The 14,959-nt window shown below is 40.4% G+C and overlaps 1 protein-coding gene across 1 annotated transcript in view; it reads left to right on the top strand.

The window, feature by feature from the left end:
- The window catches only part of dst (dystonin), a 110,582-nt gene extending 96,116 nt beyond the window's left edge, over positions 1-14,466 (top strand). The window contains 20 exon segments of the mRNA XM_051960487.1: positions 1,626-1,781; positions 2,206-2,412; positions 2,665-2,784; positions 3,380-3,549; positions 3,651-3,810; positions 4,345-4,539; positions 4,621-4,749; positions 5,123-5,180; positions 5,183-5,265; positions 5,569-5,757; positions 5,877-6,006; positions 6,193-6,356; positions 6,471-6,633; positions 6,715-6,869; positions 6,947-7,021; positions 7,219-7,236; positions 9,575-9,692; positions 11,895-12,085; positions 12,314-12,424; positions 13,013-14,466. Of these exon segments, the coding sequence (XP_051816447.1) occupies positions 1,626-1,781; positions 2,206-2,412; positions 2,665-2,784; positions 3,380-3,549; positions 3,651-3,810; positions 4,345-4,539; positions 4,621-4,749; positions 5,123-5,180; positions 5,183-5,265; positions 5,569-5,757; positions 5,877-6,006; positions 6,193-6,356; positions 6,471-6,633; positions 6,715-6,869; positions 6,947-7,021; positions 7,219-7,236; positions 9,575-9,692; positions 11,895-12,085; positions 12,314-12,424; positions 13,013-13,147 (2,727 nt within the window). The 3' untranslated portion in view covers positions 13,148-14,466.
- The last annotated feature ends 493 nt before the right edge of the window (positions 14,467-14,959 follow it).

The following is a 14,959-nucleotide window of genomic DNA, read 5'->3' as shown; positions in this document are numbered from 1 at the left end:
CACACAGGATGCGGTTACGCTGTAGATCACAGCAGTTGCTGTCTGAGTGGAACAACTGTGGTCTCATGTGTTTCCACAGTCAAGATTTGACAAGTTCGTAAAATAAATAATCGAGCTAAACTAATATTTGAGCCAAAATAAACACTCATCAGTCACTGTGTTGTTCTTTTAACATTCTTATTTACTATGCTACTTATTCGGAACAACATTTGCTCACTTTTACTGCTACAATAAATAAGCATCATTATTTTACATGATGTACAGAGAAATCCTCTTTGCCTTGACCATCTCTCACTCCAGATATGAAGCTTCTCATTCTGGCTGTTCAGTCTTCGCTGTAGCATTTTGCCTTTGCTTCCTATTTACTTTGGTCCTGTTCCCAGGTATTCAAAGTCTGGCAAATCTTCGAGCTACACAGAGATTCCGGCCAAACTCTCTGTGGCAATGCGATACTCCTGTAGTCTAGTGGCTTGAACACAATTTTTCAAGCACAAAAGAGTATTTTCTGCAGATTTTTTGTAGTAAATACTCACTATTAACTCCCTGAATCCCAAGCAATATCTGGTAGTTTTTGCTCCTGTCACACACTACAAAGAGAGAAAGCTCAAAAACCTCTTTGGTGCTGCAATTATAATGCCATAAATCATAAAAAAAATGTTTTTCAATCAGTGTATTTTTTTAAATGCCCACAGGTGTTAGTAATACTGAAAAAATAAAATGATAACTGTGCATACTATTAAGATTGTACTACTTACAGTTTTAATTTGTTTCCATAGTTGTCTCCTATCTGCTCTGTGTATCACAGTCTACAGTTCAAAGTAGTTATACTCAATAGTGGCTGACATTTTGTGACATAACTGTTGATCACAGCTGGGTTAGTAATGTCTTTTCAGTTGCACCAATGAGGAAATGATTTTTTTTCTTTGTTTTTCCAGAATTTGATTTGTGCCAGCAATACATTTTTGAGAAATTTTCAAATGAGACATGCAGAATGAAGTGATTTTAATGAAATGTCATTATTTTAAGCACATCAAACATGATCAGTTCAAAGACAGTTAAAGCTCCAATGATTATCTGTTTTTACAGTTTCTGGCTCTGATAGTGATTTTAAAAATATATACCTTTCAAACCCACCTGCAAGTTTTGGGGTTCAGTGGTTAGAGGATATCTCCATATTTAGCAGACACTCAACACAGCCCACAATGTATGAGGAAACCACGTTATTACTCATAGCTCTGATCAGGTTGTAATGTGATTAACACAGCGTTTACTGTCATGTGATGAGACTGAGATACTGCCCTCGACTGAGGCAAACGGATGTTTTTCAATCATGGAGTCGCTGTGGATGTTGTTCTCACTCAATTAAAAGCTCATCATCCCCTTTCTGCCTCATCATCAGCCCCCTCCAGAGATGTTAACTTCCTCCATTTAAACAGAGGTCATGTTTGGCACAGTGGAAGCGTAATTGTTTTCCCCCCCTTGATCAACTGCTATAGCAACCGAGCAAAGCCTTTGTGCAGCACTGAACAGTCTAATACAGATTATGGGTTATGTGCAGCATAGTGCTCTTTGATCTTTATCAAACACCAGAATTACATCCACTTTTTTTTGCTTTATCTCCACAGACGAAACTCGAGGAAGCTTTAACGCTGGCCACAGATTTCCACAACTCTCTGCAGGACTTCATCAACTGGCTAACCCAGGCAGAGCAAACGCTTAACATGGTTTCACCCGCTTCCCTCATCCTGGAGACCATCATGTTTCAGATTGATGAGCATAAGGTAATGTTTGTTCAGAGAGGATTGTTGCCCGGCCTCTGAAGAGAAATGAAATGCTGATGACAAGAAACTTCTTTTTGAATGTTTGTGCATGATTGCTTTAAGTGCTCATGGAGTAAAAGTGTTTCTGAGATGCCAAGTTAAAGCCGCATCATCCAACTATGCTTTTACTCTACTTCTATGATAAATACTGTGATAGATATTAGTATATACAAAATAGCTATTCATGTTCCACCTTTCTGCTTCTTCCTCAAGCCAACAATGAGTCAGTGACATCTGTTTTGTCATTTAAAAACAAAACTCATTAGCACATCAATCAAACAAATCACATTACCTCTGCTGCTGAGTAAGAACTTTGATTCCCTTTTAATATTATAACATATGGCCTACATCTCTGTTATTTCTGCTCTTTACTGTACTTGTGCAGATGTTTGTGACGGAGGTTAACTCCCACAGAGAGCACATTATTGAACTGGACAAGACCGGAACACATCTGAAATACTTCAGCCAGAAACAGGATGTGGTCCTGATCAAGAACCTGCTGCTCAGCGTGCAGGGCCGCTGGGAGAAGCTGGTGCAGAGGTCTGTTGAGCGAGGTCGTCTGCTGGACGACGCCAGAAAGAGAGCGAAACAGGTGCTGTTCTGTGCATATTTATATTGAGATTGAAACGGGCATGGTTTCAATGTTGTCAAGACTTTTTATTTTCATTGGAAAGCTCTGGAAATATATGAAACCTGCAGCCTATTAAGAGTATTTTAATTCATATGGGCCTCTTCTGCTTCTTTGGCTTGAAAATTTAATTATGTGAACAATAAGCAGGACTTTGTGATAAATCGACTGAAAAGTGCTTTGCGCTTTTTTGTTTGTTTCTTAATCATTCATTAGTTCCATGAAACCTTCAATAAACTGATGGAGTGGCTGGATGAATCTGAGAAGACTCTGGACTCTGAAGTGGAAATTGCCAATGACCCAGACAAAATCAAGATGCAGCTGGCACAGCACAAGGTAACTGGAGGGGAAAAAAGACGATGAGAAAGTACGCTGGGTCCCCTTGATCCATTTACAGCAGAGTTTCATTCATTATACAGAAACATCTGCATCCAAGCCAACATCTACAAAATCATGAATCAGCTGCACTCAGCCTGATATGTAATATATGAGAGTTGGAATTACAGTGGTAAAAGCCAGTTATGACAACTACAGTATCTACAGAATGCATTAGTTGTGCATTTACTTGCGTTGCAGCCTCCTCTTGTTGTGTTTGCAGTGTTATGTGGGGAGATTGTGCTAATCCTATCATAATCCCAGGATGGACCAAATGTATTAGGGCAAGCCTTGCTTTTGGATACTTTTAATCTCTGTAGAGCAGTGGCTCTTTGAGTTTTGACCCCTTTTTTGTTTCTCTCTCTGAATACCGCCTTCTTAATCAGAAAACATACATACCCATACAGATTAGGGCACTATTACCATGGCGACAATAGTAAGAGGAAAATCGTATACCCCGTACATGTAAAGACACAGACTTATAGCACTCTACCAAGCCTCTCTTTTGTTAGTGTCTTTATAATATTGCTGATAATATGTTTTTTCTCGCATGCAGGAATTCCAGAAAGCGCTGGGCAGCAAACACTCTGTGTATGACACCACCGCTCGAACAGGGCGTTCCCTGAAAGACAAGACCTCCCTTCAGGATGATAATCAGAAGCTGACCGACATGCTGAGTGAACTGAGGGACAAATGGGACACAGTTTGTGGCAAATCAGTGGAGAGGTGAGGATGCATCTGCCCACATTTGCAGCTGTTCTTTATCTCTAGTCAGACTACTTGCCGGACCTCTTCATTCACCATGGATGATTTGTTCTCCCCTGCAGACAAAACAAGCTGGAGGAGGCTCTGCTGTTCTCCGGACAGTTTACAGATGCTCTCCAGGCTCTCATTGACTGGCTGTACAGAGTGGAACCTCAGCTGGCTGAGGACCAGCCCGTACACGGAGACATAGACCTGGTTCTCAACCTGATAGACAACCACAAGGTAGGAAACAACACTGAACCTAAGACACAGGAAGACATTTTTACTGCCGCACCACCACCCTTTCCTTTTATCACTGGGTGCTTCTTATCACAATAGAAAGCAAATGACTCTTAAACCAAACTAGAGTTCGACTGCAAATTTAAGCGCCTAAAGAACAGGCATTATACATTTTCATTGAGACTCACTGTTCTTTGAAGTTTTCTATCCAGCAAAGATGTCTAGAAAATGAATGCTCTTTTGTCTGCTCATTTCCTTTGACCTTTGTTCAGCCATCATTAATAAAAATCCAACTAATAGCATCACTGAATTTATGAAGAGAACAAATTTGCTTGAATTTGCAAGTCTTTGTTACCCTAGTTTAGTATTAAATCATACACAGTGAATTCACAAAAGCAACTTTTTCTCCACTTTTTCAAATGTTTTTGTGGCAGTCATCAAAGCAACTGAAAGAGTTTGGTTTCATTCATTAAAGCTGTTCAAAATGTGGCAGTTTCGTGTTGTCTAAACGTGTCGTCCGATGACTGGTGCCTGCAGGCTTTCCAGAAGGAGTTGGGAAAACGGACCGTAAGCGTTCAGGCGCTCAAACGTTCGGCCAGGGAGCTGATTGAGAGCAGTCACGATGATTCCTCTTGGGTCAAAGTCCAGATGCAGGAGCTGAGCACTCGCTGGGAGACGGTTTGCAACCTCTCGGTGTCTAAACAGGCCCGACTGGAGCAGGCCCTGTGCCAGGTACTGCAGAGCTCCTACAGTCATGAGAAACAATGTAAAGCGACTCTGTGAGCCTGACTGATCTGTGTCTTCTGTCTGTAGGCTGAGGAGTTTCACTCCACTGTTCATATCCTGCTGGAGTGGCTGGCTGAGGCAGAGCAGAGTTTGCGTTTCCATGGCAGCCTGCCTGATGACGAGGAGGCTCTGCGGGCACTTATTGAACAGCACAAGGCAAGCAATGCAAATATTTGTTCTTTTTTTAATCCAAGCTTCTTATTTAAATTGTGTATTTTGACAGTTTCGGGTTGTTTTATTAAAGAAATGAAACACGCCGGCATTCTTTTTTGATTAAGTCCTTTTCTTAAGTAAACAGCTGAGACCCTGACTCGGTAATTGCAGCCTGTCTGCAAGTAGACGGCCTGTCATCTTCCCTGCCAAAAATGCAGCGCTGTAGATATTTTTCTTAACTATGATATCATTTGATTGAAATGGATCTGACCTTGCTGCAGTATTAGAAAAAGCGCGAGCAATGTTTCTTTTTTTATGTTTGTTGAAGATAATCCAATTCCTTATCTAAACGCCTTTTCCACCTGCTATTTTTAAGGAGTTCATGAAGAAATTGGAGGAAAAGCGAGTTGCTCTAAATAAAGCAACTAGTATGGGGAGGCCATTCTCAGCATCTGCCATCCAGACTCTATCACCACCATCAAGCACTGGAACACCATCATTAAAGCCCGGTTTGAGGAGGTCAGTTTGCAGCTGCATGCTGGCACACATGCTTTACATACCTGTTGGTATGACAGAACACAAGTTTGTATGCTTCCAGCTACAAGACTTCCTCTTGCCTTTTATGCGCAAATCACTCAACTGGGACATTTTGTTCATTTAGGTTTGTTGCTCTTTGTAGCACCCAAAAGATACGCAGCAGGAATGACTACAGATTTCTGTCTAACCGGCACAACAGAACAATAACATGATTTTAAGGTATTTTGAATGATTTTTTTTCCTGTCTATTTAGTATTAATAATGTGTATGATGCTTCTGTTACAGGTGCAGGCTTGGGCCAGACAGCACCAGCAGCGACTGGCCACAGCCCTCACTGAGCTGTTAGCCACTCAGGAGCTGCTGGAGAATCTTCTGACGTGGCTGCAGTGGGCTGAAACCAACCTCAATGATAAGGACAAGGAACAGCTGCCTCAGGAAATCGAAGAGGTCAAAAGCCTCATAGCAGAACACCAGGTAAAAGAAAACCACAGATTAAAATATTGCTAGCATAATTTATTTAATAAATAATTTAGCATTCATCATAATGTATGGCTTTTTTCACAACAATAACTGACTGTCACCTTTTCCTGCAGGCGTTCATGGAGGAAATGACCAGGAAGCAACCAGATGTTGACAAAATCACCAAGACACACAAAAGGAAGGCTGCTGTGGAGCCCCAAATCCAATCTCAGATCCCTGTTCTGGACAAAGGAAGAGCTGGAAGTATGTATCCCACAAATTTCCCCTCACAGAGCGTGACCTGAACCATCTGGCTTAATGCTGAGTCGCTGTAGGGTGACACGACGTCCTAATCTTGTCCGTTTTAGCACCTGTGGTGATGTCACTGTGAATCTATTCTTGCTGATTACATGGTGAATACACAGTTCCAGTGAAGTGTTTTTCTCACAGGAAAACGTTCTCCCACACAAACGATGTATGCGTCAACCACACAAGCTCCCATTGAGACCAAGAACCCGAGGATTAACCTGCTGGTGACTAAGTGGCAGCATGTGTGGCTGCTGGCTTTGGACAGAAGGAGGAAACTCAATGATGCTTTGGACAGACTGGAGGAGGTAATCCGGCACTTAGGTTCACACAAATGAGCTCTTAGTTTTATCACAAGCACACATTTCCTGTAAATGTTTGGCTTTCCTTTCCTTATCGCTTTTTCTTTCCCTTCTGTGCAGTTGAAGGAATTTGCCAATTTTGATTTTGATGTGTGGCGGAAACGCTACATGCGCTGGATGAACCATAAAAAGTCTCGTGTCATGGACTTCTTCCGCCGCATTGACAAAGATCAAGATGGCAAAGTGACCCGGCAGGAGTTCATAGAGGGCATCCTGTCCTCCAGTAAGTGTTTAAACATTCAAACTTACAGCTGAACAGCTTGTTCCAAACATGTTTCTTTGATAATGCTTTTCTCTTCGTTAGAATTCCCCACCAGTCGTCTGGAGATGAGTGCTGTTGCAGATATATTTGACAGGGATGGCGACGGCTACATTGATTACTATGAGTTTGTGGCAGCTCTTCATCCCAACAAGGATGCTTATAAACCACTAACAGATGCTGACAAAATTGAAGATGAGGTAATGAGAACTCTCATGCACTGGCTTTTAAATAGTCTCTTGAGGACATGCTTCAATAAAGTGTCATCTGTCTGTAGGTCACACGTCAAGTGGCAAAGTGCAAATGTCCAAAACGATTCCAAGTAGAACAAATCGGCGCCAACAAATACCGGGTAAGCACATTTAGACCTTTTTTGGCTTCTTTGAATGCATTTTTTTTAATGAATACAAGCTGTGACGTGGTTATTACATTTTTGAAATACTTTTTAATGGGAAGATGTTGGTGAAGGTAAGTGTGGAATGTGCTGCAGAAACTGTCGTTAAACATCAACACATGCTGACTTTTCTGTATTTTTCTTCACATCACCAGTTCTACCTTGGAAACCAGGTACATGTGAATGCCATCTTCTGCTTTTATCCTTCTGTTATGTGCCTTATCAAGCTTTATGTCCTTTTCGTTTACCCCGTTTTCTGTCCAGTTAACACTTTCTGCCCAGATTCCTGGCTGATGTTCTCAGACTGGAACTCAGAAGTAGAAATAAAAATCCTTGGCCTGCTGATTTAATCTCTTTTCCATCTAACAATGTGCTGGTAGCTGAATGTAGTCTCAAATTTGATTCAAAATGAGCCATAAAGCCTTAAGAGCCCAATGTGTTTTAAGTTTTATGTCATTCTATTTTCAAATTACTTTTTCTTTTGTTGTAAAGTAAGAGAACCAATGCAGTAAATATCTGCTTTTGAGTTTCAGAAAACACGATGCTAGTGTGCCAATACCATTTCAGCCCATATTTTATTGGTCCATGGGCATATATTCATCTGCTGGGCATATAATAATGCTTTCTGTGTGCTTGCCTTTGGTGCTTCAGTCATGGGAATGATTTATCTCAACATTGGCTGACACACTTTTTGTCTTAACTGACACTGTTTATTAATTTGTTTTTAAAGTTGGGCAAAATGAATGATTTCAGTTAATACACTGCTTTTCATTTTTACTTTCTAAGTTAATATGTCCTGATAAATTGCATGTTGCAAAAAGTATTTTATTGCTATGGGTTGTTGGAGGTGTTAGTGTGAGGGGACAGGGGTGTTAGTGGTGGTTTGTAAATTAGTTTGTATTGCTGTTTTGCACAACAATTGAATTGAAATAATTCTTTTGACAGTTTGGTCTGGTTCACTGCTTACATGACTCCTTAATCGGCGATGAGACAATAGCAAACAGGGAAAATCAAAATCTTACCAACCACCTACACGTTGCGGTTTTGGAAAGCTGTATTCTGGTAAATGGTTATTCTTAAGCTGTTTCTTGTGCCTTTTTTTTCCTCCAGATCATCTTCACCTTTAATGTATTTGATCACTAAAATCACCAGTGGCATTAAATCATTCTGATAATCATACAAGTGCAAGATTTTTTTTATTTTTTATGCCAGTTACAGATGTCATAAGATAGTCGGCACTTAGGTGGAGGGTCATCAGTGTTTGGTCATGTCTGCGTGTCACAGTGTGTTAGATTAGACAGACCTGATCTTGAACCATTCCCCATGTTGTTCTCAGTGTGTCATTGGAGCTAGCTGCATCGGATCTGCATCCGTGTCAATGCATCCCGAGCATTTGAATCGTAGCTCTAGAAAATGCAACAAAGTGCTGGACTGCAGGAGATTGATGTCTGTCTGCCTGATCATAATGTGAATCTTTGGTTTTGACAGAAAGCATGCGGCTGTGATTGTTCTGTGCAAATTTAATGTTTTTGTGCTAATGCTCATGGTCACATCCAACTGGCTGACGTCTGACTCATATCACCTCCATCGGGCTTGAACCATTCACACCCATAACATGCTCAGTGTTCTAATGTTTGATATGTGTGATTGGTACGATGAAGGCAAATGATTATACTCGAAGGCCCCCTGGTGGTAAAATCATGTGCCTTCAGGTCTGTTTTTTTTTTTACAGGCTCAACCTGCAGTAATGGCACCAAACGGACGCCATACACACTAAAATAAAGTCAGACATCACAACTAAAACCACACATAAGCAGAAATCACTGGAATACGTTTGTGAAGCTGTGACGTTTGTGTAACTGCTGTAATTATTGCACAGCTTTACAATACAATACAGGAGCTGAACTTTTATTAACTGTAACTAATATGAATGTAGAGTCTGACTGATGCTAAAGCTTTGAAGACGCTGTTTTTGGCATTAAATTTGTGTGACTGTTCTACAATACCAATATACCTTAGCGTCAGTATTTTCCAAAATTTTGAACCGATAATGAATCCGTCAGGCTCAACATCGAATGATTGTTTGTATTAGACGGCGTGAAAAAATACAAGTCTTTTCACTGTAGCATGAACTCATTGAATAATTTCAGGATAGTACATACCAGCACACACTAGTAGAACCAATTGGATTGATCTTTGTGTAATTTGTGTCTTTCAGAATGAAATGAAATGTGACGATTGATGTTTTTGTGTCTAAATCTTTGTGTGTGTGCTTGTGTGTGTAAACCTGTGCAACATAGAAATGAAACCAGTGCACATAAAATTTCTTTGGATACTTTTTGCAGCTTAATGAAATATTTTTTTGATTCAAGCTACCTAGAAATTGATCAAATTAATGTGATTCTCCAAATCCGTCTGGTTTCTAATGTTGCACAGCTTTTAGTCTGCAGTGCTCATGGGAAGATCAATGTTTTCACACGTCCCCTCTCTATTTTCCTTCCCCCGCTGTAGTTTGGAGACTCTCAGCAGCTTCGTCTGGTGCGGATTTTACGCAGCACTGTGATGGTGCGGGTGGGAGGAGGCTGGATGGCTCTGGATGAGTTCCTGGTGAAGAACGACCCCTGTAGAGGTGAGTCCAAAAGTTTCCCACGAGAAGTCACACCCCAGGGCTGATGGATTAAATGCTAAATAATGTACACATCTTGTTTTGTACGAGGTGTACTTCTGTATTCAGTTACATTTTGTTCATTAGTGTGTGGTTAAACAGTTTGGCAATTTTCAATTTGGGCCACTATTCCAGTGTTTAAATCTTTTAAGGAAGGTAGACATTACTGAGGACTCCCATCAGTCTGACTTGGCTTGTCCAGTTCTCTGATTTACAGAAACATTTGTATCACTGTGTACTCCATCTGTATGGATTGTTAGACGTTATTACATAGATTACGAACATTTTGATAGATATAGAAGAAAAATACTCTGCATTTATTAGCTAATGTGAGCTGACTTGAAGTTAGAACTTGCTTTTTGTGAAGATTGCATAAGTATACTGTGCATATTACTGAGGATTAAAGTCAACCAGTGAAAATTCAGTAAGAAGTAGTGGTGTTTTTTTTTTGTTTTTTTTAGCCAAACATGACATAGTATGTATTGTTATTGTCATTACTGAGTTTCTTACTTAATATAGTAATTCAGAATAACAGCTGCATCAGGAGTAGTTTAGTAACCACTGCTATGACTGTCTTTTCTTTGTCCTTGTGTTGGACCCTTATACTGATTTATGTATCTATGTTGTTATTTAATTTCTTCTTCTCTTCTTGCTGTTTTAATCTCACACAAAAATTAAGTAAAAACTGAGTGAAACGACACAGATGTACCTAAATCATCTCCTGGAAATGTATGAAGACTTCCTGTGTCCATGTCTAGTGCAAACGCTGTTGTTCTCTGCTTGTTTCCGCTCTCTCCTGTATTAATGATCAATTTCTGTTTTTCCTGCTAAACCCTCCTCCTGCTGAACATCATATCATTTCTTCTAGTTCATCACCACGGGAGCAAAATGTTGCGCTCGGAATCAAACTCTTCAATTACTCAGTCTCCTATAGGTTGGCAAATCTCACACTTTCTCACCTTGCTCCATGAACCCACCAGTGGTATGTGTGTCTGCACATCCGAGTGTGTGCTGCTTGCGTTGGTCCCGGTGTGTGTTGCCGTAGCTGAGTGTGGATGAATGCCATTCTCCCAAACCGGCTCCGCTCACAAATCAACTGTCGTTCAGCCGCGGCTGGTTTTTTCATGCATGCGGTTGTTTGTGTGAGTCACATCACCTGCTGTCACTATCTGAGGCACTATTTTGGGACCCTTTTTTCTCTCTCAGCATGTAATGAGGGGATCCGAGCCAAGCTTCTTTTGCAGTTTTCAGGTTTGCTGCAAGTATTTGAAACCCTAATAAAAGGTTTAAGAGCTGCTAAGCTGCCTATATTACCTGTAAATAGCAAATAGTCATCATTGGTGAAAATGAGGTCTCTGCATAACTCACAACAAAACTGAAACAGTATTTATTGCACTGTTTACTTCTTTGTGGCTTAGTTATTAAAACTGCATGTGAATCTGTTTGTTTTTAACATAACTGCAAAATATGTTTTGGTTTATTCTGTGTAGTTTGTGTTGTATTGTTTTTGTACTTCTATTCATTTGGCAGGTTTTGGTTATAGAAGTCTTTCGGCAAACTTTGCTTTATTTTAGTTTTGTCAACATTGAATACTGCTGGATTAACACAGCAGCAGTAATTGGAGTTCTGTTTAAACAGTATGAATAAAATGGGAAGATGCATGAGACAAGGTTTTTTTGTTCGGGATTGTTTGTGCATTTTAAATACTGTCCTTTATTGGAAGGAGACAATCACATCATGGTAGCGCTTTATTTTATTAGTCTGTACTTTCATAATAATTTCTCAATAATTCTCAAATGTGTCTGAGAATTTATTTGAAGTTTCCAGGGAATCATTGTGAAAAATGGTGTTGAATTCTGAGCATAAAAAAAGCTTTTAGTTCCTAAAATGTGATCTTGTTCGTAATAACTGAATAATTACTGAATTTGTAAGGGTTTAATTCTAGCACCTGTTTCAAGGAAATACTTTGTGACAAAATGGAAAAATCTGTCCCGGAAACTTCCTATAAACCATGTGGGAAATTATTAGAGTTCTTTTTTAAACAAGAAGCGGAAATAACATTTTTCACTCACCATCATCTTCATTATCATCAAAACCAAAATAATTGTAAAAGTTAATCACTGGCGTTTTTATTCGGTATGACTCACTTGGAGTATCGTTTCTTAGCTAAAGGCAGGACCAATATGGAGCTGCGAGAGAAGTTCATCCTCCCAGAGGGAACCACGCAGGTGATGGCGAGTTTCCGGTACAGAGGTCGGAGGTCTCGGCCGTCGTCCAGAGGAGCTTCTCCCAACAGATCCACGTCCAGTCAGAGCTGTCCGGTGCCATCACACCAAGCCCTGACCAGCACACCCAAGGTAGGAGCCTCTATCCGCTATGCGAACCAGCTGTTGTTTCCATTTCTTTTACACTGTAGAATGATCCTTCCCTCCTACTTAATTATCGACCTTTCTTTACTTGTTTTGCATAATTTGATCATTTTGTAATTTATTTTCTGTTTCCTCCATCTAGTAATCCTTGTAGTTTTTTGATTTATGAATCCATATCTGTGTTTTTTTTTTTTTTGATTTGCCATTGTTCCCCAGACTCCCCAACACATAACCCGCAATTATGATAAGCCATGGCTTACAAACAGCAAACCCTCCACTCCTCTTAAATCATCAGACTCCTTCGGGAGCCAAGGTTCATCCTCAGAGGTATAGTCATATAAAGCACATGATGCGGAACGCTTTAGATGTGTGACCCAACTGAAATCTACTCCAGAGTTTTGTTTATTTTTAAATAGACAAAAAGTAAATATTTCCACTAAGTACATGGTGTATTTGTCAGTTTAGATTTATTAAGCCGATTTCTAATTTAGGTATTAAATGAAAACAATGATCCACTGGGAGCAGAAGCAGAGACAGTGATTTCAGCTGGGTCTATAAATTCTAACTTTGCATAATGGGCTCAATCTTTAAGTGTTGCTTGATAAGAAATATTTGCTTTATATTAAGCCAACTGCAGTGTCTTTGACTTTCTAAATGTAATCTGTGCATGTGTGATTGGTTTTTGGCATATTAACTCTACTTTAAGTCTTACTAACTGTTTCTAAGAGATGTCTCGGCTGCTGCAAAAATATGGATTTTCACAGTGTTATTTCTAAAATTTAAAACTAACTGAGTAATATTTGTAGTGTTTTCTGATATAACTTGTTGGTAAGGTCCGTTTTCTAAAGTGATGATACTGTACAGTTAACTGCCAATTGTTACATTTTAAAGCACTTAAAGTTGTGTTTTTTACAGAATTCTGCGGTTCAAGGCAGCAAATTGCGTCTTCCTGGGTATTTGTCTGGCAAAGGGTTTCAGTCTGGTGAGGAGGGAACCTTGATCAGTGCTGCTGTACTGAAAGCTCGAACACAGACAATAGGCGGTGAGTAGAACTTCAGTAAATCACTGCGTGAATGTGAATGTGGCCCCACGTCTGCTGGATGTATAAACAAGAACTGCCTGCTAAACATGTCAAATTAGAAGGTGATTATATGTCAGCGAGTTTGTCATTTTAAAAGATGCTTGTCAGTATTTTCTGAGTCACAGATCTACAGTACTAGCAGCAGACCTCAAACCGACAACCATTGGCAAAACACAGAAAATTCGAAGCTGCCTGTTAATAATCGTCCTTGATTTAATGTTTCCAGAGTCAAGAAAAATTCCAGCCGGCCAGGAAGTAAAGCCGGAAGCAGAGGAAGCAGTCGCAGAGGAAGTGACGCCTCTGACTTCGACATCTCGGACATCCAGTCTGTGTGTTCAGATGTGTCTGAGACGGTTGGAGAGTCCACCAGAGCGACGCCGAGATCTGCATCCCGACAACACGGAGGAAAGCCCTCCAAGATCCCCACTCCTCAAAAACGAACCACTCCCACGAGCAAACTGGCCAAGGGATCCAAGCGATAGTCAGTGGCCTTGAAAACAAACAACCCAGGAGCTAGCTGCACCCGAAACACATAATGGACACTGGAGATGTTGAATTTAAAAGACTGCAAATGTGTTGAGTGTTATTTAAATCGTTGCGAAGATGTAAAATATTCTGTTAAGAGGCAATATGGTTTAATATTATGTGAGAATGGAATGTTAATGGCCTTGTGTATTTGTTTTTAATGTATTTTATTTTTTGTGAAAAATGTCAAATTGTTTTTATTGTATTTTATTTTATTTATGCAAATCCTGTAGGTTTGGTGAACACTAGAAAATCTGGGAATGAGCAAGTGGAACGGTTAACTAACATTTCTACACACTAATGAAGGGCAAAAATGTGGAATAGCTTCTCTGAGAGTTACTGAATGTACTGTAATTTATGTATGCTGATGTTTGGAGTAGATGGTGCTTTATGGTACCATTTGAGGCACTGCAATTATCTATTTAAGTGCTATGTTATACTGCCAACTTGCATTTAAAGGGCAATGCAATATACCACAGTAAACCCCACTAAGCACTGCAGAAACCTTTGAGAAAACCCTATTTAAGACAAGTAGCAAAGACCTCGTAATCATGAAGCTTTCAAGTCCTGTTCGTTTGTCAGCAGCTGCAGCCCCTCTTTGGTTTGACCACTTCACAGCAACGTGTACATTGACCCTGAAGAGGTGCCACTCTATGTAGACATTCTCTGTGCATCCATGTCAATGTATGGTTCATTTCGGTAGAGCTGAAATTGTTACTGTAATATTACTTTGTAATAAACCCGCTTGCAGAAAGCCACCAGAGACTGGTGTGGACCACAGAATCGTCTCTGCTTTGCTCACTTGAGTTCGCCCGGCTCAACGGCAGCTTGGGATGGCAGCGTCTGTCCGTCTGTGTCTTGTCAGCCTCACGCTGAAATGTCTCAGCAACTGTCAGATTGGCAGGAAATATGCTGCAGATACTGAAGGCCTCTGAGCCACTGTGACACAGACAAAGATTGACACTTCAGCTGTGCCTTGTGTTTAGCGCTAATTAGCACTTGGATGAAGATCGGGGAATATATAAACTCACTTGATAATAATTTGGATGTTTGCTTTGTCATTGTGAGCGTGCTACCTTGCTGTTGTTAGCATTTAGCTCACAAATAGCTTCAACCCCCAGCAAACAAGCCTCCGTATGCCTCTTGTTGGTTCCGTGTGGTCACTGTGGGCACATGAAGCTTACATATATCCACCAGCAAACCCACTGTGGATTTTCTGTGGGCAGCCCGTGCATGGATTTTCCCACAAAGAGCCT

Source organism: Acanthochromis polyacanthus, chromosome 15, assembly GCF_021347895.1.
Source record: "Acanthochromis polyacanthus isolate Apoly-LR-REF ecotype Palm Island chromosome 15, KAUST_Apoly_ChrSc, whole genome shotgun sequence".
Lineage (NCBI taxonomy): Eukaryota > Metazoa > Chordata > Actinopteri > Pomacentridae > Acanthochromis > Acanthochromis polyacanthus.
This window is presented reverse-complemented; position numbering and strand designations above follow the sequence as displayed.